Raw genomic sequence first — 21,339 nt, 5'->3', positions numbered from 1 at the left:
CAAACAGCTGTGTGTCTCCTCTCAGAACCAGTTTGATTTTACAGGCAGATTGCCAGGGAGATAAGATTTTTTGTGATGAATGATGGAATGGCACTTTGTTGCTTAGTGATTGTATTAGGCACCTACTGTATACCACGGGAGTAAATCCAGTAGGCACCCTTGAGATATAGTCCAGCGGAGAAGGCTGAGGGTTTGGTATTGGGGGGAGGGGTCTTCAGGGTCTGTGGATGAGGTCTCAGATTGGCTTCTCTGAAGCTGTAACTGGGGAGGTAAGAGTTGAGGGTCCATTGGCAGTTTGTCCAGAGAAGAAACAGTGTTCCAGGCTGAGGGGACAGAATTTACTAAGCCTGGAAATGAGTATAGTGTGAGAGGGCTGGGACCTGAACCTTCCAATGGCCGCATGCTTTGGTTGTCAGCTCCTTCACCTATGTTGAACCCACTTCAGGGTCTTTGCAAGAATCTCCCTGAAAGAATAATTGTAGATGTGCGTTTAACATTCCACACTGTTCCTTCTGCTTAGAGCATACTTTTCCCAGAGCTCCACATGGCTTCATCCCTCACTTCCTTGGATTCTTTTTTCAAAGGTCACCTCTAGCAAGAAGCCTGTCTTGACCACCATATTTTTTTGTCTTTTTCTATTGACCACCCTTTTTATTTTATTTTTTTAAATATATTTTATTGCCCTAGCCAGCTTGGCTCAGTGGATAGAGCATCAGCCTGTGGACTGAAGGGTCCCAGGTTTAATTCAGGCCAAGGGCACATGCCTGAGTTTTGGGCTCAATCCCCAGTAGGGGGCATACAAGAGGCAGTCAATCAATGATTCTCACTCATCATTGATGTTTCTATCTCTCTCTCCTCCCTTCCTCTCTAAAATAAAAAAAGAAATATATTAGAAATGTGTGTGTGTGTGTATATATATATATATATATATATATATATATATATTATTGATTTCACAGAGGAAAAGAGAGATAGAAACACCAATAATGAAAATCAATGATCGACTACCTCCTGCACACCCCACACTGAGGGTCAAGCCCACAACCTGGGCATATGCCCTTGACTGGAATCGAACCAAGGACCCTTCAGTCTACAGACTGAAACTCTATCCACTGAGCCAAACCGGCTAGGGCTGACCACCCCTTGCCCTTTTGACTCCCTTATCTTGCCCCATTTTTTCCCATCAGTATTTACTAGTATGTTTTAAAATCCTACGTAACCCTCCCCTTTTTATTTATTATTTATTTTTAAAATATATTTTTATTGATTTCAGAGAGGAAGGAAGAGAGAGAGACATAGAAGCATCAATGATGAGAGAGAATCAATGACTGGTTGCTTCCACTGGGGATCAAGCCCTCAACCCGGGCAAGTGTCCTTGACTGGAATTGAACCCTTCAGTCCCCAGGCTGACGCTATATCCAGCGAGCCAAATTGGCTAGGGCAGTGGTCATTAGTCAACAGAGCCAAATATCAACAGTACGATTGAAATTTCTTTTGAGAGCCAGATTTTTAAAACTTAAACTTCTTCTAATGCCACTTCTTCAAAATAGACTCACTCAGGCTGTGGTATTTTGTGGAAGAGCCACACTTAAGGGGCCAAAGAGCCACATGTGACTCGCGAGCCACAGTTTGCCGACCAAGGGGCTAGGGCAATCCTCCCCCTTTTTAATGCTTTTTGTCTGTTTTCCCTATTAAAGTATAAACTACTCCAGGGTAGAAATTTTTTATACACACACACACACACACACACACACACACGAGTATATATATATATATATATATATATATATATATATATATATATATATATATTAGAAGCCCATTGCATGAAATTCATGCAAGAGTAGGTCTTTGCAGTCTACAGATTCATGCACTGGTGGGGTCCCTTGGCCTGGCCTGTGCCCTCTTGCAATCCGGACTCCTCAGGGGATGTCAGATAGCCAGTTTCAGCCTGATCCACGTAGGCCTGATACATACAGGAGGGAGCCCAATCCTGTGCATTGAGCATCTGTCTCCTGGTGGTCAGTGCCCATCATAGCAACCAGTCAACCTGTCATTTGGTCATTTGGTCATTTGGTCACTTAGGCATAGATAGATAGATAGATAGATAGATAGATAGATATAGATAGATATAGATATAGATATAGATATATAGATATTGATTTCATAGAGGAAAGGAGAGTGAGAGAGAGACAGAAACATTAATGATGGAGAGAATCATTGATTGGCTGCTTCCTGCATGCCTTCTACTGAGGATCAAGCCAGCAACTCTGGCATGTGCCCTGACCGGTAATCGAACCACAACCTCCTCGTTCATAAGTTGATGCTCAACCACTGAGCCATGCCAGCCAGGTTCCAAGGCAGAAAGAAATTTTGCTTCCTTTTGTTCCCTGCTATAGCCCAGCATGCCGCCTCGTACCTATAACACAGTAGGGGCTCAATACATGTTTCTTAAGTGAATTCCTTCTCATTGCCCTGTTGCCGAGGTATTATCAGAAACAGAGAGAGCACTTCCATTGTTTTAAGGTGTCTATTCCCCTGGAGTCACAGGCGCATAGGTACCCAGTAAATGATAATTTACCCAGTGGCACTGGAGTCACATAGACACGGGTTCAAATCCAGGGGCTGCTGCTGATTGGCCACATGTTTAATCAGTAAGCATGACACACACAAACCTTTCCCGCCCCCACTGAGCTGTGTGGAGGGTCAGAGTTCTCTTTCCTTTCATTTACACTCCCCTCAGTCCTTTTTATCCCACAGAGGGAACCTATAAACAGGAATCAGATCACATCCCTCCTCTGCTCAGAACCCGCTCACTTTCCATTCCCTTAGAGCCAAAGCCAACGTCCTCACTGCATCCCACCTCCTCTTCTATCACTCTTTGGTCTCTGGCCACAATGTTCTTATCACCAGACCTGTCCATCCCACACCAGCCTCGGGGCCCTTTCATCTGTCATTCCTTCTGCCTGGACCACTCTCCCATGAATGTCAATCTTCATGGCTCACCCCCTCATCTCCTTACGGTCTTTGCTTAAATGTCACCGTCTCAGCTGACACTGGGTCTAAAATCACTGCTCCCTGCCGACCTTACATTCTGCTGCCTTCCCAGGTGTCACGTGTGTCCAGAACTGTCACCATATACTAACAGACGACATCATGTTCTTATGTTCCTGATGCTTGTCTGTCTCCCCCACTAGAATGTCAGCTCCGAGACGGCAGGGTTCTTTGTTTCTTTCCCCGCTGGACGCCCCTGCGGAGGAGGGCTCGCAGCATGTTCCCCATACACAGTAACTCAACAAACACCACGTAGAGAAAGCACTTTGCACAGGGCTCCCCACTTCCCCCCACCGCCCCCTCCCCTCTGCCCCGCAGCTTATTGATTTTAAGCCTCCATGAAAGGGAAGTAAGGACCTTGAGTCCTGCATACTGCAAGGCTCAAAGTTTGACCATTTTGGCCTGAGCCTTGGTGGAGGTCAAAGATCAACATGTCCAGCTCACTCCCGCGGATCAAAGGCTCAACGGCAGGTAACCCCTGTCTCCACTATCAGCCTTCTGACTCTGCTGGCCACAAGCGTGATAGCAATTTAGGGAACACACATCATAAACTGGAGGGCCCCCCAACATCTGGTCTTTCCTGGCCTCCCTCCCCCCCCAATCACTGTGCAAGGGTTTTCACAAAAGCCAGTGGTCAAGGCTGCAATATTGAGGGCAGCCCTCAGGAGATGCAGAGCATGGGTACAGGCTTGATGGGGGGGGGGGGGGGGGGGGAATCTGACCTACTGGGGGGAGCTGACTAAAGTACCCCCTCGCCACCTGCCCGAACATCTGCTGTGTGTTTGCAGCTCCGTTGGTGGGTAACTGCCAAACGCTGGAGGAGGAGTCTCCCATTGAGTCAGCCCTCCACCCCCAGGACGGGCCTGATTTGCATAGTCATTTCCATGCCTGTTTAGTTACCTTCAGTTTAACCGCAATAGGAATTTGGAACAAACAAAAAAAAAGGCACAGAACCAGCAGGTCTTGGCAGAAATTCAGACCCTCCTCAGGGGAGTAGGGCACAGCGGCTCATTGGGTCTCAATTTCCTCCTCTGTGAAATGAGGTGTAATGGGCCCTACCTCACATGGTTTGTGCCCAGCTTGAGCCTGTGTACCCTCAGCCACCCACTTCCCCCGCTGACCCTGTCCCACGGCTAGGGGCTGACCCCTGCACACAACATTTCCCTTGTCCATTGGTTTCTGCCCAGATTTTGCCAATGGCAGGCACTGAGGGTAGATTGGGAGGCAGGAGGATTTCTAAGTGCTATTTTTTCTTCCTTTTTTTTAATGCATTTTTACTGATTTCTGAGAAGAAGGGTGTGGGAGTAAGAGATAGAAACATCATCGATGATGAGAGAGAATCATTGATTGGCTGCCTCCTATACACACTCCCACTGGGGATTGAGCCCAAAACCCGGACATGTGCCCTGACCAGGAATTGAACCATGACCTCCTGGTTCATAGGTCGACGCTCAGCCACTGAGCCACATTGGCCAGGCCCTGTGTGCTAATTTCTAGTCTTACCCTGTTTACACTTTGGTTTCTTATCTGTGAAACCGCTATATTAAATCCCCTCTGTTTGAGATATTTCTATTTTTCTGATGTAAGGCAGCTGTGAAGGATTTTGTTTGCTTTTGTTTTAAGATACAATTTAGATACAGTAAGTCTTCCCTCATCAGTGTACAGTTCTGCAAGTTTCCACAAACATATATAGTCATGTAACCACCACCACAATGAAGACACAAAATGGTTCTATTACCAAAAAATTTCCCTTCCTAAGCCCCAGGCCCTGCCAGTTACTGATCTGTTCTTAGTCCCTATAGTTTGGCCTCTCCGAGAATGTCATAGAAATGGAATCATATAGCCTTGTAACCTTTGGCGTATGGCTTCTTTCCCTCCTTATAATGCATTTGAGATTCACGCACGTTATTTATAATTAGTTCCTGCCTTTTGGAACTGGTGGTTCCAAATATATTCCTGAGTGACCTGTGTAAGGATGGACTGCAGTTTGTCTGTGTTCCCTAATTAGGGCAGCTGCTGGGTTTGTTTGTTTTTTAATCCTCACTGGAGAGTATTCCTTCCATTGATTTTTTTTTTTTCTTTTTTAGAGACAGTGGTGGGAGGAGAGAGAGAGAGAAACATCGATACAAATGAGACTATTGCCTTCCACATGTGCCCTGACCGGGCAATGGATCGAATCTGCAACCAAGGTACGTGACCTAGACTGGGAATCGAACCTGAGACCCTTCCGAGGGCCGGTCCTCTAACCACTGAGCTAAACTGGCAGGGCTGCTGTGAACTTTTCATGAGCTGATATTTGCGAAATGTTTAGGACAGTAACTGGTGCAGTAAGAAGTGTCAGTCATTGCTTTTATGCTGGGTGGTGGGGGGGGGTGGAGGGGTGGGGGAGGCGGTTACTGAGAAGTGGGTTCAGGTGTTCCCCTTCCCCCTAACGGCTTGCCTCCTCCGGAAGAGAGAGCCCACCCTTCCCAGGCTGGAAGGGCCGAGGCTGCATCTGGTGCCGACGTGGCAGGAACTGGCCTCCCAGCCCATCCCTGAAGCTGAAAGTGGGCCCCAAGCCCATGGATGGAGGAAACGCCTGCCAAGATCAGCATCTGGAAAGCTTCTCTGCAGCTGGGGCCCCTCCCCCAGTGCCGGGGTGATGATGAGAAAGTTGGGACCTGTCTCAGACACTTCTTTTTATGCAATTTCTCCTGCCAAAAGTGGAGAGCGGGGGTGGGGTGACAGTAGAGACCAGAGAGGCTTGAGGACAGGCCTGGGCCTCCTTGCTCTGGGGAAGCTCAAAGAATCAGAGATCGAGGGTTTCCCTCACCTGGATCACAGAGAAGACCGTCTCGTATCTCACCAACGCCCCATGTGGTCCCGAGGAGTAACCATCACCCTTCTGACCCTCTGCATCAGGACTGAGCATAAACAAATTCAAATAATCCCCACTACTGTGTACCCCAGCTTCTTCATCTTTAAATTGGGGTGAGAAGGAAAAGGCAAAACTATGGAGACAGTAAAAAGATCAGGGGTGCCCCGGCCGCTGTGGCTCAGTGGGTTGGGTATCATCCAGTGCAGCCAAAGATTGCTGGCTCTATTCCTGGTCAGAGCACATCCCTAGGTGTGGGCTCGATCCTGGCAGGGGGCATGCAGAAGGCAGCCTATGGCTGAAGCCGGTTTGGCTCAGAGCGTCGGCCTGTGGACTGAAGGGTCCCAGGTCTGATTACGGTCAAGGGCATGTACCTTGGTTGCGGGCACATCCCCAGTGGGGGAGGTACAGGAGGCAGCTGGTCGGTGTTTCTAGCTCTCTATCCCTCTCTCCCTTCCTTTCTATAAAAAATCAATAAAATATATTTTTAAAAAAAGAAGAAAAAAAGAAGGCAGCCTATGGATGTTCTGCTCTCCCATTGACATTTTTCTCTCTCTCCCTCTCCTTTCCTCTCTTTCTAAAAATGAATCAACTATTCTTTAAAAAAAAAAAAAAAAAAAAAAAAAAGAAGAAAGAAAGAAAGAAAGAAAGAAAGAAAGAAAGAAAGAAAGAAAGGTCAGGGGTTACCAGGGGTTTGGGTTAGGGGGGGATGAACAGGCAAGGCACAAAGCATCTCTAGGAGAGTGAAACTATTCTGTATGCATACAAGTCACTGTATGTTTCATGAAACCCACAGAAGGTGCAACACCAAGAGCAAACCGCAGTGCAGATTCTGAGTTTGGGGTGCTGGTGATGTGTCCGCGTAGGCTCATCGATTAAAACCCGGCACCTCCGTAGTGCCATGCGGAGAGCGGGGGAGGCTTTGCGTGCCTGGGGGCGGGGGGGACGCAGGAGAAATCGCTGTACTTTCCGCTCGATTTTGCTGTGAATCTGAAACTGTCCTAAAAATAGAGTCTGTGTGAGACAATAGGATGATGATAATATTCCCCACCTCCTAGGGCTGGGAGGATTCAGAGCTGCGCTCAGGACAGTCTGTGTCATGTGAGCCTTAGCCATTGTCCGCGGCCCTATAATTAGTGGAGGCTGCTCCGAGTCTCTTCACCTCTATGTTCCCTTCCTGGTAGCTCCCAAGAGAAGGGTCATTTCCTTCTTCGCCCACTGTTCCCTCTCAGGAGTCCCTTAGAGCAGCTTTCCCTTGGAGGCCATCTCCCCCGCCCCTGCAGACTATCAGGAAGTCCAGGCCTCCCGTGCTTTCCAGCTCTCCAGCCCGTTCCCTCGGCTGACCCAGCCGAGACCTTGTGTTGCCCCAGAAGTGGGAGGTGAGAGGGCTGAGAAGAGGAGACGGAAGTTGCCTGTGGGTGTATCTCTGTGTCTCTGAGGATGTCACCTTTGTCTCGTAGCCATGGTCTGTCTAGCAGGCGCCAGCTATGTCTGGCCTTGACTTCATCCCCACCCCCCAGGTCCCTGGAGGGCTGGCAAACTGCTGAGCCAACTCAGGCAAGTGAGGGGGGGGGGTCACTTCCTCCCCAGCCTTCAGGTCCCCACAAAGAGCTGAGATTTCCGCTCTGATAGCTCCCCGTCGAGAAGAGACCCAGTTTGCTCCGTGCCTTGTCCCCTGTGTGTTGAACACCTGGTTTCGAGAAGTTGCCCGGGCAACACATGTCACTTGGCAGAGGACTCAGTGCGGTTTTGCTGAGGTTTCAGTGGACCCCAAGATCTGGCCCTGAAAGGAGTGGACGCTGAAGTCCGGTTCAGGAAAAGGAGCAAAGTCACGGTCTCTTTCCTTATCTCCGCATCAAAGCCCCGTGGATCTGTATCAGAACTGTCTGGTTTCTTCACTGTCTCCTCCGTCAGTCAGGTATGGATGACAGAGACCAAGGAGGCATCACCAGAACCAGCACAGAGCATTATATGAATATACTAGAGACCTGGTACACGAAATTTGTGCACTGAAGGGGTGGGAGAAATGTGTGCACTCTCCCGGGCAGGGAACCCTCGGGGGAGGTCCGACTGCCAGTGTAGGCCCACTCCCCACTTCTGGGTGAGCAGCACTCCCTGCATGGAGCATCTTCCCCCTGGTGGTCAGTGTGCATCATAGCGACCAGTGGGTCTGCCGTTTGGTTGATTTGCACATTGGCCTTTTATTATATAGGATATGCTGCATACATATATGTCGCATCACTATAATCTTTATGCATTTCTTTGTTAATCATATAAACATGTTTTGTTTTGTTTTAACTATTTAAAAAAAATATCTTCACCTGAGGATAAGTTTATTGATTTTAGAGAGAGGGGAAAGGAAAAAGAGGGAAACATTGATGTGAGAAAAGTCAATTGGGGATGTGCTGCCTCCCGTACTTGCCCGGAACAACAGGTGATTGAACCTGCAACCCAGGTACATACATGTCCTCGACCAGTAATCAAACCCAAGACCCTTTGGTTCTTTTTATTTATTTATTTATTTAATATATTTTATTGATTTTTTACAGAGAGGAAGAGAGAGGGATAGAGAGTTAGAAACATCGATGAGAGAGAATCATCAATCAGCTGCCTCTTGCACACCCCCTACTGGGGATGTGCCCGCAACCACGTTACACACCCTTGACCGGAATCGAACCCGGGACCCTTCAGTCCGCAGGCTGACACTCTATCCATTGAGCCAAACCGGTCTCGGCAGACCCTTTGGTTCTTGGGCTGGTGCTCTAACCACTGAGAAAACTGACCAAGGCAACATGTTTATTTTTTTAAATTGTTTAAAAATATGTTTTTATTGGGTGGGTGGGAATAGATCAACCAATAACTTGTATTCAGACAATAGGGTGATTAAAGTGTGGGGTGAGGGCAGGTTAGAAGGGGTCAATGGGGAGAAAAGGGGGACATATGTAATACTTACAACAATAAATATTTTTTAAAAGAACTTACATTATAAAAATATGTTTTTATTGATTTCAGAGAGGAAAGGAGAAGGAGAGAGAGATAGAAACATCAATGATGAAAGAGAATAATTGGACGAAAACAGTTTGGTTCAGTGGATAGAGCGTTGGCCTGAGGACTGAAAGGTCCCAGGTTCGATTCCGGTCAAGGGCATGTACCTTGGTTGCAGGCACATCCCCGGTGTGGGAGGTGCAAGAGGCAGCTGATGGATGTTTCTAACTCTCTATCCCTCTCTCTTCCTCTCTGTAAAAAATCAATAAAATATAAAAATGTAAAAAAATTAAATTAAATTAAAACATTTTTAAAAAGAAAGAGAATAATTGATCGGTTGTCTCCTACATCCCCCCACTGGGGATCAAGTCTGTAACCTGGGCATGTGCCCTGACTGGGAATCGAACCATGACCTCTTGGTTCATAAGTCAATGTTCAATCACTGAAACACGTTAGCCAGGCAACATGTTTATTCTTAATAGAAATTTGTTAATATTGATAAGTTCAATAATAATATCAATATCTTTATTAATATTTTGTATGTTTATATTGATCATTATTATTACAGGAATGATTTTACAACTAAAGGTCTGGTGATTTGTTACCTTTTATTTAAGTTTTTGAATTGGTAATAGGAACTAACAGTATTTCAGGGCACAGGATGAAAAGTCTGACACCCCCTCACCTGTCCGCCTGAGGTTAACCGCTGTGACGGGTGTCGTGTGCCTCTCCCAGAGATGGTCTGTGAGCCATACACAGGCAAATGCACGTGTATTTATACAGCCCTTATAAATACACACAGAAGTTCAGGCAAATGACGCAAGCTGTTCTAATTTGTGTGTTTTTTCAAGTTAACAGGTTGGAGACACTTTCACTCAGTACAAACAAGACTACTCCATTTTAATTCTGTAATAGGCATTAATGGATCTATTAAAATTTTTTTTTATTGATTTCAGAGAGGAAGGGAGAGGGAGAGAGAGGTAGAAGCACCAATGAAGAGAATTATTGATGAGCTGCCTCCTGCACGCCCCCTACTGGGGATTGAGCCTGCAACCCAGACATGTGCCCTTGACCGAAATCGAACCTGAGACCCTTCAATATGCAGACTGATGCTCTCTATTCACCGAGCCAAACCAGCTAGGGCTCAATGGGCCCATTTTAATGTCCTTGTTTCATCATTTTGCTTTCCAATACCCTTTATGAAGGTTTCAAGCAGTATAGTGTTTTCTTTGATTAATTTCAGCTTTATTGACATAAAAATTATAAGGTAGTTAAAGCACACATCATAGTAATTTGATATACGTATACAATCTGAAAGAGTTCTCCCGTTGACTTAATTAATATATCCATCACCTCAGTTATTTATCTGTTTTTGTGAGGTGTGGTGTGTGTGTGTGTGTGTGTATGAACATTTAAGTTCTACTCTCAGCAAATTTCAATATCATACAGTATTATCAACCATAGTCACCATGCTTCACATTCGATTCTCAGACCTTATTTCATGTTATTGCTGAGAGTTTGTACCCTTTCACCCACCGCTCCCATTTCCCCCACCCCAGCCCCTGCCAGCCACTTTCCTGTTCTCTGTTTCTATGAGTTTGACTTTCTTTTTTTAGATTCCACATATAAGTGATACCGTGCACTATTTGTCCTTCTCTGTGATTTTTTCTCTCACTTAGCATAATGCCCTCAAGGTCCATTCATGTTGTTATAAATGACAGGATTCTCTATATTCCATTATATTTTAAATATATGAAATTATAAGTGGAAAATTATATATAGAAAAACATATATTACATTTCCTTTTTCCTTTTTTGTTGTTAATCCTCACTGGAGGATATTTTTCCATTGATTTTTAGGGAGAATGGAAGAGAGAGGGAAAGACTGAGAGAAACATCGATGTAGGAGAAACACACCAATTGGTTGCCTTCTGCATGAATCCCCAACTAGGGCCGGGGAGGAGCCTGCAACCAAGGTAAATGCCCTTGACCAGAATCGAACCTGGGACCCTTTGGTCTGCAGGCCAATGCTCTATTCACTGAGCCCAAACACTTATGGCTCACATTTTCTTTATCCAGTCATCCACTGAGGGACACTTGGCTTGTTTCCATGTCTTGGCTATTGTGAATAATGCTGCCATAAACATGGGAGTGTAGATATCCTTTTTCATAATTTTATTGTTCGTTTGTTTTGAAGCACCTACCCTCTCCCTTCTTTTTTATTGCACTGTCTGGGTATCAAACAGTCTTAACTTTTTAAAAATATGTGTGTTTTTTTAATGTATTTTTACTGGGCGTCTAGTCTGAAACTCAGGGCATGTGCCTTGACAGGGAATCTAACCAGCAACTTCTTGGTGCATAGGACAATGCTCAACCAACTGAGCCACACCAGCGGGGTAAGCAGGCTTAATTTTTAATTAATTGATGGTTGGAATATTTATTTATTTATTTTAAAAATATATTTTACAGAGAGGAAGGGAGAGAGATAGTTAGAAACATCAATGAAAGAGAGTCATCAATCAGCTGCCTCCTGCACACCCCTTACTGGGGATGTGCCCGCAACCAAGGTACACGCCCTTGACCGGAATCAAACCCGGGACCCTTTAGTCTGCAGGCCAACACTCTATCTACTGAGCCAAACCGGTTTCAGCTATTGTTGCAATATTTAAACACGTCACAGTATTGTGCAGGTTACAACAGCCAAAAGGCACAAAGGAGTCAGAGTGAAACAGCCTCCTCCCCAGGACATTTACGTTTCTTCTTGCAATGTTCTGGATCTTCTGTCCCTCAGGTAGAAATCAGCCCCCCGGGGGGCGCGGCGTGTTGCCTGCTTTGTCTCTACCTTCCAGGAGAGTGTCTGGCACGAACCAGGTGTCTAGCGTATTTGGTAAATGAACATACAATATAAGCAGATTGTTTATGCGTGTTCACACCTAGTGCAGGCTGAGTGAGGAAAAGGGGTGGGAACTCAAGAACCAGGTAGAGGATGGGCCCCAAGTTGGAAGGCAGGATACGACTGGGACCTGGCAGCGAGGGCGGGGCTGCCGTGGACAAAGGCAGGTTAGGCTGAGGGTTGCGTCTCCGGGGCAGGAGGCGGCGCGGGATTCTGGGATCCTATCAAGGCAAAAATCAGTTCTGTGTTTGGGACAGTGCGTGGCGCATGGTAGGCACTTGATTATCTTTTGAAATAAACACACCACAGGCCTTGATGCCTAACTGCTGCGACGGCACACAGTAGGTGCTTCATGGCTCCTTGCTGAGTCAAGGGGACCCCGCGCTCTCCTCCCGACCCGGGGTCCCAGGGGCGGGCCGGCATACATCTGTCCTTGGAGACGGCTGTTTCGGGTTCGGGCCACCTGGCCAGGAGGGACACAAAGTCACGGGGCCGAGTGACGTCAGGCTCCAGCCGGTTCTCACGGGAGGGCCTGGGAGGGGCCGGGCCGCGGGGGGCTGGGGGGCGCGGACAAAGGGACGGGAGCACCACCCCCGCCGGGCCCGCGCGCGCCGGCCCGGCAGACCACATCTGGAATTCATTTCTGCCCCTCCCTCCCGCAAGGGGAGGAGAGGAGAGGAGAGGAGGGCGGGGCGAGGGGGGGCAGGCGCCGTCTCTCCCCGCCCCCCTCTTGTCTCTCCCCAGCCCGGGACGCAGCCGAGCCCGGCGGGCAGCCCCAGCCCCAGCCGCGGTCGTCCGGGAGCGCCGATGCCACAGCCCCTCGGGCCAGGGCAGGGACCCGGGCCGCCTCGCCAGGTGAGCATGCGTGGCTAGGGGTGGGGGGGAATGAGAGGCGGGCTCGGTGCACTCGGGGCGCGGGATCCGAGCCGCGGGGCGGGGGTGGGGGGCCTGGTCGGGGCCGGGGTCGGGCGCGCTCCCGCTGCCCTGAGCGAGGAGGGGTCGCCGTGCGCCCTCCCCGCGGGGGCTCCGATCGGCTCCCGCGGGCCCCGCCGCGAACCCCTGACTGCGCTCACCCGGCGGCAGGAAGTTGGCTCCGAGGAGGCGGAATCCAAGCTCTTTTGGCCGGAGCCGGGAGGCAGGACGGCGCGCCCGGGGAGTTTGGGGAGTGCGCGCGTAGGAGGCGGGGAGGGCGCCCCTCCGGGCTCACTCGGGTGGAGCCAAAGGTGCTGCGCGTCCTGCCGCCGCGGAGCTCCCAGGCCGAGGGGCGGGGCCCCCGAAGCAGGCGGGCGGCCCGTCTGCACATCTGGCTCCCTGCCTCAGTTTCCTCGAGGAGTCTTCCGTTCCCTCCCCTTCCCCCGGCGGGGACCTGGCTTTGTTCTGGGAGAGAAGGGAACGTGGCCGTGTGGCTCCCGCGCCTCTTCTTCTTCCTGGGGCCCGGCGATGGGGCGTGGGTGCAGGCGCGCGTGGCACGGGCCCCGCTGGGTCCCAGGCCCCGCAGAGCTTCCGAACCTCGCCCCCTCCTCCGGCACGGACTGACTCACCCGGGGATTTCCACCCCCTCCCCAAACTCTCTCTGGTCAGATGCTCCAGACGCCGCGCGCTGAGCCCACAGTCTCCCCTGTGGCTGAGGTTGGTAACCCCCTCTCCCCCCATGTCCTCTGGGAACACTGAGGCAGGGCGCCTGGCGGGACGGAGCGGAGCCCCCAGCCCCACTTGGAGATGTGGAGATACCGCGCTTGCTCGTGTGTGGGGCCCAAGAGAAAGGAGGTGCGGCCCCAGCAGCCCGGAGTGTGGATACCGTGCATTCCACCGCCAGATAAGGAGGCTGAGACTGTGGCCCGAAGGCGGGGGCGGGTCCTGTCGCGTTGTCTGGGCCTCAGGGCTTCGTTCGCCTCGTAGGGAGGACTGCCCTCAGAGGACTGCCTGCAGACCCCGGGCGTCTCGGGCCTCCTTTGCTGCTTGGGGCTGGAGCCTCCACACTCCCTGGCCCCCTGGGGCCTCATTGGTTTTTCATTGATTGGTTGGTTGATTGGTTCATCCATCCATCATCCGTCCTCCATGTTTTCTGAGCACCTGGTGTATGCTAGGTAGCAACCCAAAGGGCCTGCACACGGACTTGGTTGCCGACACTTACATTCTACGGTGGAAGCCAGAGAGGAAAGTAGAAATCACACTTTTCAAACTTGTTAAGGGCTGCGAAGATAGCAAAGCAAGATGCTCTGAGGAGACAGTGGCTGTAACAGACCAGGGGGTCGGAGCAAGTGACCTTAAAACAAATCTGGAAGATGAGGAGACGGGGGAACAAAGACTACTCACGGATTTGGGGGAAGGGCGTGTCAGGTGGGGGAACAGCCGGGGCCAAGGCGAGGAGGTAGGGTGGGCCTGTAGGAGGCCAGTGTGGTTCCATGGCTCTGGGGGAGAGTGGGAGGAAGCTAACGGGCAGAGGGCCAGGTCCTTTGGGGCTAGTGGGGAGCCATGGAAGAATTTGGAGTGACATATTGGAGCGCCCCTGGTGGCTGTATGGAGAATGGCAGTGCAGCAGGGCCCTGACAGCTGAAGAGAAACCAAAAGAAAGGGTTTGGGGCAGCCGCTGCCCTAGGCAAGAGGCATGGGATCCGTGAGTGACCACTGGGAACTGAACCACAGGGCCTGCCTCAGTGGAACTTGGGGAAGGGGCTCCTGGAAGCCCTGAGCTTCCTCCTGCCTCCCTCCCTCCTAATCACGCGCGCCCCTCCCCCCCCCCCCCAGTCTGTCTGTGTCTCCTTCCCTGCCCTGCCCTGCCCTGTCTCTTGTTCCCACTCGTCCTTCTTGCTTCATGTCAGGCCTGGACATTCCCTGATTCCGAGCCCAGTGACCTCTTACGGAGCCTCTAGGAGGGAGTCAGGGCGGCCTCGGCAAAGGTGAGCCGGAGTCAGGCCCGGTGTGTGGCCAGGCCTGGGAGCCGACACAGGGAGGAGCAGCAGGCAAGGCATGCATCTGCTGGCCCCAACCTGGAAAGCATCTACTTACCTTAATACTTAGCACAGCTCTAGTTGGGAAGATGAAGTAGTGTGGGCCTCAGTTTCCCCTTCTCTTACGAGGAGAGCCACCCCTCCTGAGGATGCCTACAAGCCTCCGGGGCTGCAGAAAATGAGCGTGCGGTGCCCTGGTCTTGCTTTCCAGGGAAAAGATAGACTTTTTGGTCCATTCCTAGGATTCAAGGGCTGAATCCATTTCTGTTTTATTTATTATCCTAAATACATATTTTTATTGATTTCAGAGAGGAAGGGAGAGAGATAGAAACATCAATGGTGAGAGAGAATCATTGATCAGCTGCCTCCTGCACGCCCCCTACTGGGGACGGAGCTCGCAACCCAGGCATGTGCCTTTGGCTGGAATTGAACCTGGGACCCTTTAGTCCGCAGGCCTGTCCTCTATCCACTGAGCCAAACGGGCTAGGGCTGAACCCATGTCCTATTTCGCCAGGAAGTGGCCGTAAATCTTTCTCTTGGCTGCCTGACTGGAGAGGGGGGTGGCCCCACTTCAGGGAAGGAGGGGGGCAGCCACAGGACACGCCCGGCGCTTCAGGCCCCACTAGCAAGGGTGCTTCCCAGGCCAGGGATGGGTTTTTGATTCTCAATTTTAAACTCCAGGAGGGTCCCAGTAGGCCAGGGCGGCCTGGGGATGTCTGGTGAGGATGACCTGGCGGTCAGACTGCAGTTCAAACTCTCCCCAGGGACGTTCACACAGATTTAATTCTCCTCCGGAAGAAGCGAGTTCCAGCCTTCCAGAAAGAACCCATTCTGTGGCGGTAGCTGCTGAGCGCTTCCAAACCTGGCCAATCAGATGCCGAAGATGGAAAGCTCAGGCCAGTGAGCGGATAGCTCAACACCTTGGGATTGAAAATAAGCCAATCAGGGGGCAGGCTGTGTCTGGCCCGACAGTGGGTCTGGTAGGGCCTAAGCCTGCTTCTGGCCCTCTGCGGCGGCGGGCAGAGGGCATCGGGGCGCCAGAGGCTCTGTCCTGCCCAGGAACAAGGGGCCTCTGTGTGGCGATCTGGGCAGGGCAGCGGCCCCGGGGATGCACACAAGCCCTTCTCTGTTCCCAAACTGGGACGGATGTCCCTTCGCCCAGAGGGAGCAGCTGCTTCCCTGTCAGGCCAAGGTCCGGGCCACCTCCCCGAGGGGGCACCGGTGACGGTGACAGCGATAGCCGAGCGGCCCCGGAAGTCCCCCATCACTCCCCAGCTCGCTCAGAACCGGCCCAACCAGCCTCTTCTGGAAGGCGGCTCCTGGCGCACATGTGTCCCTGCCAGGCCTTGGCAGACATGTGTCCAGGGATCTGGGGAGGGCTCTTCCTGTGCCCCATCCCCCAACCCCATTTAGCAGGCAGTTCCCCTCCTGAAAGGCAGACTGCACCGCTTCGCTCTGCTCCTCAGAGACACCTCCCTCCCAAGCTGGAGGGCGGCCATGCTGTCGGCCTTGCATCCTCTCTGCACCTCTTCCCGCCCCCTCCCCCGCGGATTGGTTTTCCTTGCGAGGGGGTGACTCAGGCTTGCTTGGAAACAAATCCCGTCCCCCCGCCCCTCCCCGCGGGGCCGCGCGCCCCCTCACCTCTCACGTGACTTCAGCGCAGCTGCCCCATCCTCCCAGCCAGGACCTCCCAGGCTGGTCTCGGGTGTCTCCCCCAGCCCAGCGCCCCTCCCAGCCTTCCCCACAGCGGATGTGACTGGGGAACCAGGACTCCACCCTGTTTGTTCCAGGGGCCTCACATCTGGATTTCATCCTGCCTGGGAGGGGGTGCCAGCTCCCTGCCGCTCCCTCCGGACCCTCTGTCCCAGGGCAGGCCTAGATGGTGCTGATGAGAACAGGCTGTCGGGAATCTTGCTTGGCTGGCTCAGGCAGCATCCCCTCCCAAGAGATTGGGTGGAGGGCATCTGGTCCCAAGCATAGTGTGGCAGGGAGAAGGGAGCTAATCGTGCTTATTCCGGAAATGGCTACCTCGTGCAGCGTTCTACAGGATTTTAAAAATATATATATATTCTATTGATTTTTTTACAGAGAGGAAGGGAGAGGGATAGAGAGCTAGAAACATCGATGAGAGAGAGAGTCATCGACCAGCTGCCTCTTGCACACCCCCCACTGGGGATGTGCCCGCAACCAAGGTACATGCCCTTGCCGGGAATCGAACCTGGGACCTTTCAGTCTGCAGGCCGACGCTCTATCCACTGAGCCAAACCGGTTTCGGCTCAGCAGGGTTTTCCTGTCACCCTGTGAAGTGGGCTTTCTTCTCCCCGATGCACAGATGAGGGTGTTGAGGCTGCGTGCCGATTGACTTGCCCAAGACCCCACAGCATGCCAGAGGGGGTGTGGCGTGGACACTAGATTGTCTCCCAGGCCTCTGTCCTCGGGGATGACATGACCTCTGGGGATGCTGGAACCTCAGGGCCAACCTGGTTTACCTCAAGACCTTATTTTGGGAGCACCCGTAGCCTCAAGGCTTACGCCCAGCCAGACACCGAGGGCAGTGGGTGGTAATGAGCAGGGCATGGTGCTGTCAGCACCACGCATCTGTCTGACCCAGGTTAGCAGGTGGCACGAGGCCCAAGGCTCCAGTGTATTTGAGAAAAGGGGCAAGCCCTCCAGTTCCTGCCCACAGCTCCACCTCTGGGTAGGCGAGCAAGGCTTCTGGAAGGAAGTCCTTTTTGTGTCCTTCATGCCATTTGAGGGAGCTTCTGTGAGACAGTGTAGCCTAGAGCAGTGGTCGGCAAACCGTGGCTTTTTGGCCCCACCTCGAGTGTGGCTTTTCCACAAAGTACCACGGCCTGGGCGAGTCTGTTTTGAAGAAGTGGCATTAGAAGAAGTTTAAGTTTTATTTATTTATTTATTTACTTACTTATTTTTAAAAATATATTTTATTGATATTTTACGGAGAGGAAGGGAGAGAGATAGAGAGCTAGAAACGTCGATGAGAGAGAAACATCGACCAGCTGCCTCTTGCACACCCCCCCACCGGGGATGTGCCCCCAACCAAGGTACGTGCCCTTGACCAGAATCGCACCTGGGACCTTTCAGTCTACAGACCGACGCTCTACCGCTGAGCCAAACTAGTTTCGGCAAGAAGTTTAAGATTTAAAAATGTGGCTCTCAAGAAATTTCAATCATTGTAACTGTTGATACGTGGCTCTGGTGACTAATGAGTTTGCCGACTGCTGGCCTAGAGGCTATCGAGGCTTTGGAGCCGGTCTCTCTGGCTCTGCCACTTACTGGCTTTGAGACTTTGGCAAAGTGAGTTGACTCCTCTGGGTCTCCCATCTGTGAAGCAGGGATCGTGATCATTTTTGACTTCGTGCTGGCCCTGGGACTCAGCCCCTAGGCGTCCAGGGTCAGAGCCCAGGCAGCGTCCACAGCCCCCTGACCTGTCTTATCTGTGTCTCTTCTCCCTGCAGCTCTGACAGCTCCATGGCCTCGGCTGGCCACTGAGCCCCACCATGGGCAGCCTGTACTCGGAGTACCTGAACCCCGACAAGGTCCTGGAGCACTATAACTACACCAAGGAGACCCTGGACGTCCCGCAGACGCTCTCCCGCCAGGTGGCCTTGGTCCTCATCATCATCCTGTGCTGTGCCATCGTGGTGGAGAACGTGCTGGTGCTGGTCGCCGTCGCCCGCAACAGCAAGTTCCACTCGGCCATGTACCTGTTCCTGGGCAACCTGGCAGCCTCGGACCTGCTGGCGGGCGTGGCCTTCATAGCCAACACCTTGCTCTCGGGCTCCGTCACCCTGCACCTGACACCCGTGCAGTGGTTTGCCCGCGAGGGCTCGGCTTTCATCACGCTCTCTGCCTCCGTCTTCAGCCTCCTGGCCATCGCCATCGAGCGCCATGTGGCCATCGCCAAGGTCAAGGTCTACGGCAGCGACAAGAGCTGCCGCATGCTGCTGCTCATCGGGGCCTCCTGGCTCATCTCGCTGGTCCTCGGTGGCCTGCCCATCCTCGGCTGGAACTGCCTGGGTCACCTCGAGAGCTGCTCCACGGTTTTGCCGCTCTACACCAAAGACTACGTGCTCTGCGTGGTGACCATCTTCTCTGTCATCCTGTCGGCCATCGTAGTTCTGTACGTCCGCATCTACTGCGTGGTCCGCTCCAGCCAGGCCGAGGTGGCTGGCACGCAGACGCTGGCCCTTCTCAAGACAGTCACCATCGTGCTGGGGGTCTTCATCGTTTGCTGGCTGCCTGCCTTCAGCATTCTCCTCCTGGACTACGCCTGCCCCGTGCGCGCCTGCCCTATCCTCTACAAGGCCCACTACTTCTTCGCTTTCGCCACCCTCAACTCGCTGCTCAACCCCGTCATCTACACGTGGCGGAGCCGGGACCTGCGGCAGGAGGTGCTGCGGCCCCTGAAGTGCTGCCAGAAGGTGGCAGGGGGGCAGGGACGGCGGGACGGGACCCCCCATCACCGCCTCCTGCCCCTCCGTAGCTCGAGCTCGCTGGAGAGGGGCACCCACATGCCCTCGTCGCCTACGATTCTGGAGGGCAACACCGTGGTGTGAGGGGCACGTGGGCTGACAGCCAGGCCATGGCAGAGGGCTCCGTGGAGAGGTGCCACGTGACCTCAGACAGAGGTGGGGCTGCCTAGTAAGGTGGCCCACGCCCCAGCCCTGGGTGATATTGAAAATATCTCATACCTGGGAAGGCCGGCGGAGGCCCTGACCTGCGGAAGGAAGAGCCGCGGCAGAGGCCGGGAGGCCAGGGCGGTGGCTGGTGTGACCCCCTCAGAACTGGCTCGGGGGACGTCTGAGGTTCCCTGCAAAGGGCCTGGGTGACAGCAGGCAGGCACTCAAGGGGAACTCAGGGCAGGAGCCATTGACAACTCGGTACAAAGGATTTCGTTTCACGACCTCTCTGACCCTCCGCCTAGCCACATTCTGGCAACCTCAGGCCCCCTCCCTGGAACCAGTGCCCCCGGGGCTGGGGGCCTCCTCCCTCGCTGTCTGGGCAGCCCTGGCTGATAGTTCCCCAAGCCCGAGTCTACAGCTTCCCCAAATGTCAGCTGGTACTTGGCCACTTCTTCCCTTTCCTCTTACTCCACGGGATGCCAGGAAACCACGGATTCAGGGGAGGGGGGCGGGGGCAGGCGCTGAACCCCATTCTCAGACCTCATTGGCCAGTTGTACTATTTGGGGCACAGAGAAATCACCAAGGGCCGGAAAAACCTGTCTGGGGAGCGGAGGAGGGCTCAGCGTGGAACTTGAGAAAGTTCTGGGGGAGCTGTTAGCCCAGGACCCTTCCACCTCCCCCTCAAAACAACCACCCCCGGGCCCCAGCCGAGGTCCCCTAAGGCAGGGCGGCTGGAGTCCACTGGGCCTCCTTTCCAGCTGGAGCGACTGGAGCAGGGAGCGGGGGTGCTGAGGACGCTTGTGGGGGCTCTCCCCAAACCTGCTCCAGAAGGACTCCGCTAACTCCTGTGGATAGGTAGGAGGGTCCTCGCGGTACAAACATATTTATGTGTCTCTCGGTGTCTGTGCGTGTCCTTGTGTGTGCGTGTGCGATGTCTGCGACCTGTGCCCATGTGTCCCCAGGATGAATGCCACTCCGTCTCCTCGTGTCTGTGTTGAAGCTGCCAAAGAGGGGTCCGGCCCCACACTCAGACGCCTTCGTAATCGCCGGCTCATCCCCCCACGTGAGAGCTGGGCTGCAGCTCACCTGGGGAAGGAAACCTCATGCCTCAAAGTGACTTCTTGTGAATGCACAGGTTGGGAGGGTCTTTTGGGGGGCAAGGAGCCAGATGGGGGATTGCCTCCCCTCATTCAGCTCCCCAGATGCCCCCACGCCCCCATTGTCTGAGACCAGGCCCAGGCCAATAAACGGTTCAATTTCTCTTTCTGATGCCTGTTTGTCTTTTCAGGTTTACGGTGGTAATTCCCCCATTATCGCTCCGTGGCTGGGGTGGATGGGATGGGGGAGGGTGGGTGGGATGGGGGAGGGTGGATGGGATGGAGGAGGGTAGCTGCTGCCCAGGCAACCACCGCCCTTTGCCAGTCTTCCCATTGCGTGTCCCAGACCAGGGGCCGCAGTGGCTGCTGGGAAAACAAGGTCAGCGCTGGCATCTCCCCAGGGCCTTCCTCTTTTCCTTAAAGAAGGGTGTGGTGGCTGGTGGGGACCCCTGTGTCCAACCCAAGTGCATGTCTCTCCCTGGGAGCTGGAGAGATTATCACAGGGTCCTCCAGAGAGCAGTATTCCCCAGAGAAATGGCTGACGGAGCACGTTCCAGGCGCGTCGACGTGGCTCCCCAGCAGGCCTCCTTTTATGGGGCTGTGGGCCTAGAGAAGTGACGTGATCCGCTCAGGGCCACACAGCCCGCTGGAGCAGCACCTGTCCGGATTCGAACTCGGGAGGGCTGACTTGAGATCCTGCCAGCTCTAAGCCTGAGCCAGGGAAAGGATCCCCCGCTTTGCCATGCATGGGACCAGCAGAAGCCCAGATGGAACACAGCCGGAGGGTGGGTGCCTCGCTCAGCTCCAGGGTGACACCCCACTCCTTTGCCCAGAGGCACAGGGCTCAGTGGCTCCTCTGAAG

The 21,339-nt window shown here is 53.0% G+C and overlaps 2 protein-coding genes across 3 annotated transcripts in view; both read left to right on the top strand.

Annotated features, from left to right (window-relative positions):
- Positions 1–15,211, top strand: part of TYK2 (tyrosine kinase 2) — a 122,378-nt gene extending 107,167 nt beyond the window's left edge. Inside the window, exon 26 of the mRNA XM_084885662.1 lies at positions 15,190–15,211. The gene's annotated coding sequence lies outside the window, so the exon portion shown is untranslated. The remainder of the gene's footprint in view (positions 1–15,189) is intronic.
- Positions 12,417–20,649, top strand: S1PR2 (sphingosine-1-phosphate receptor 2). 2 transcript variants are annotated; one of them, XM_084885715.1, is made up of 2 exons: positions 12,417–12,640; positions 18,213–20,649. In XM_084885715.1, exon 2 carries the CDS (start codon positions 18,255–18,257, stop codon positions 19,311–19,313), a length of 1,059 nt encoding a protein of 352 aa, XP_084741841.1. In that variant the 5' UTR covers positions 12,417–12,640; positions 18,213–18,254; the 3' UTR covers positions 19,314–20,649. The 2 variants fall into 2 exon arrangements, with proteins under 2 accessions (XP_084741841.1, XP_084741842.1); XM_084885716.1 differs by lacking the exon at positions 12,417–12,640 and adding an exon at positions 12,759–13,414.
- The last annotated feature ends 690 nt before the right edge of the window (positions 20,650–21,339 follow it).

The sequence above is a fragment of the Pipistrellus hanaki genome, assembly GCF_964339955.1.
Source record: "Pipistrellus hanaki genome assembly, chromosome: 5".
Lineage (NCBI taxonomy): Eukaryota > Metazoa > Chordata > Mammalia > Chiroptera > Vespertilionidae > Pipistrellus > Pipistrellus hanaki.
Note: the sequence above shows the minus strand (reverse complement) of the source record. Positions and strands in the feature narration are given on the sequence as shown.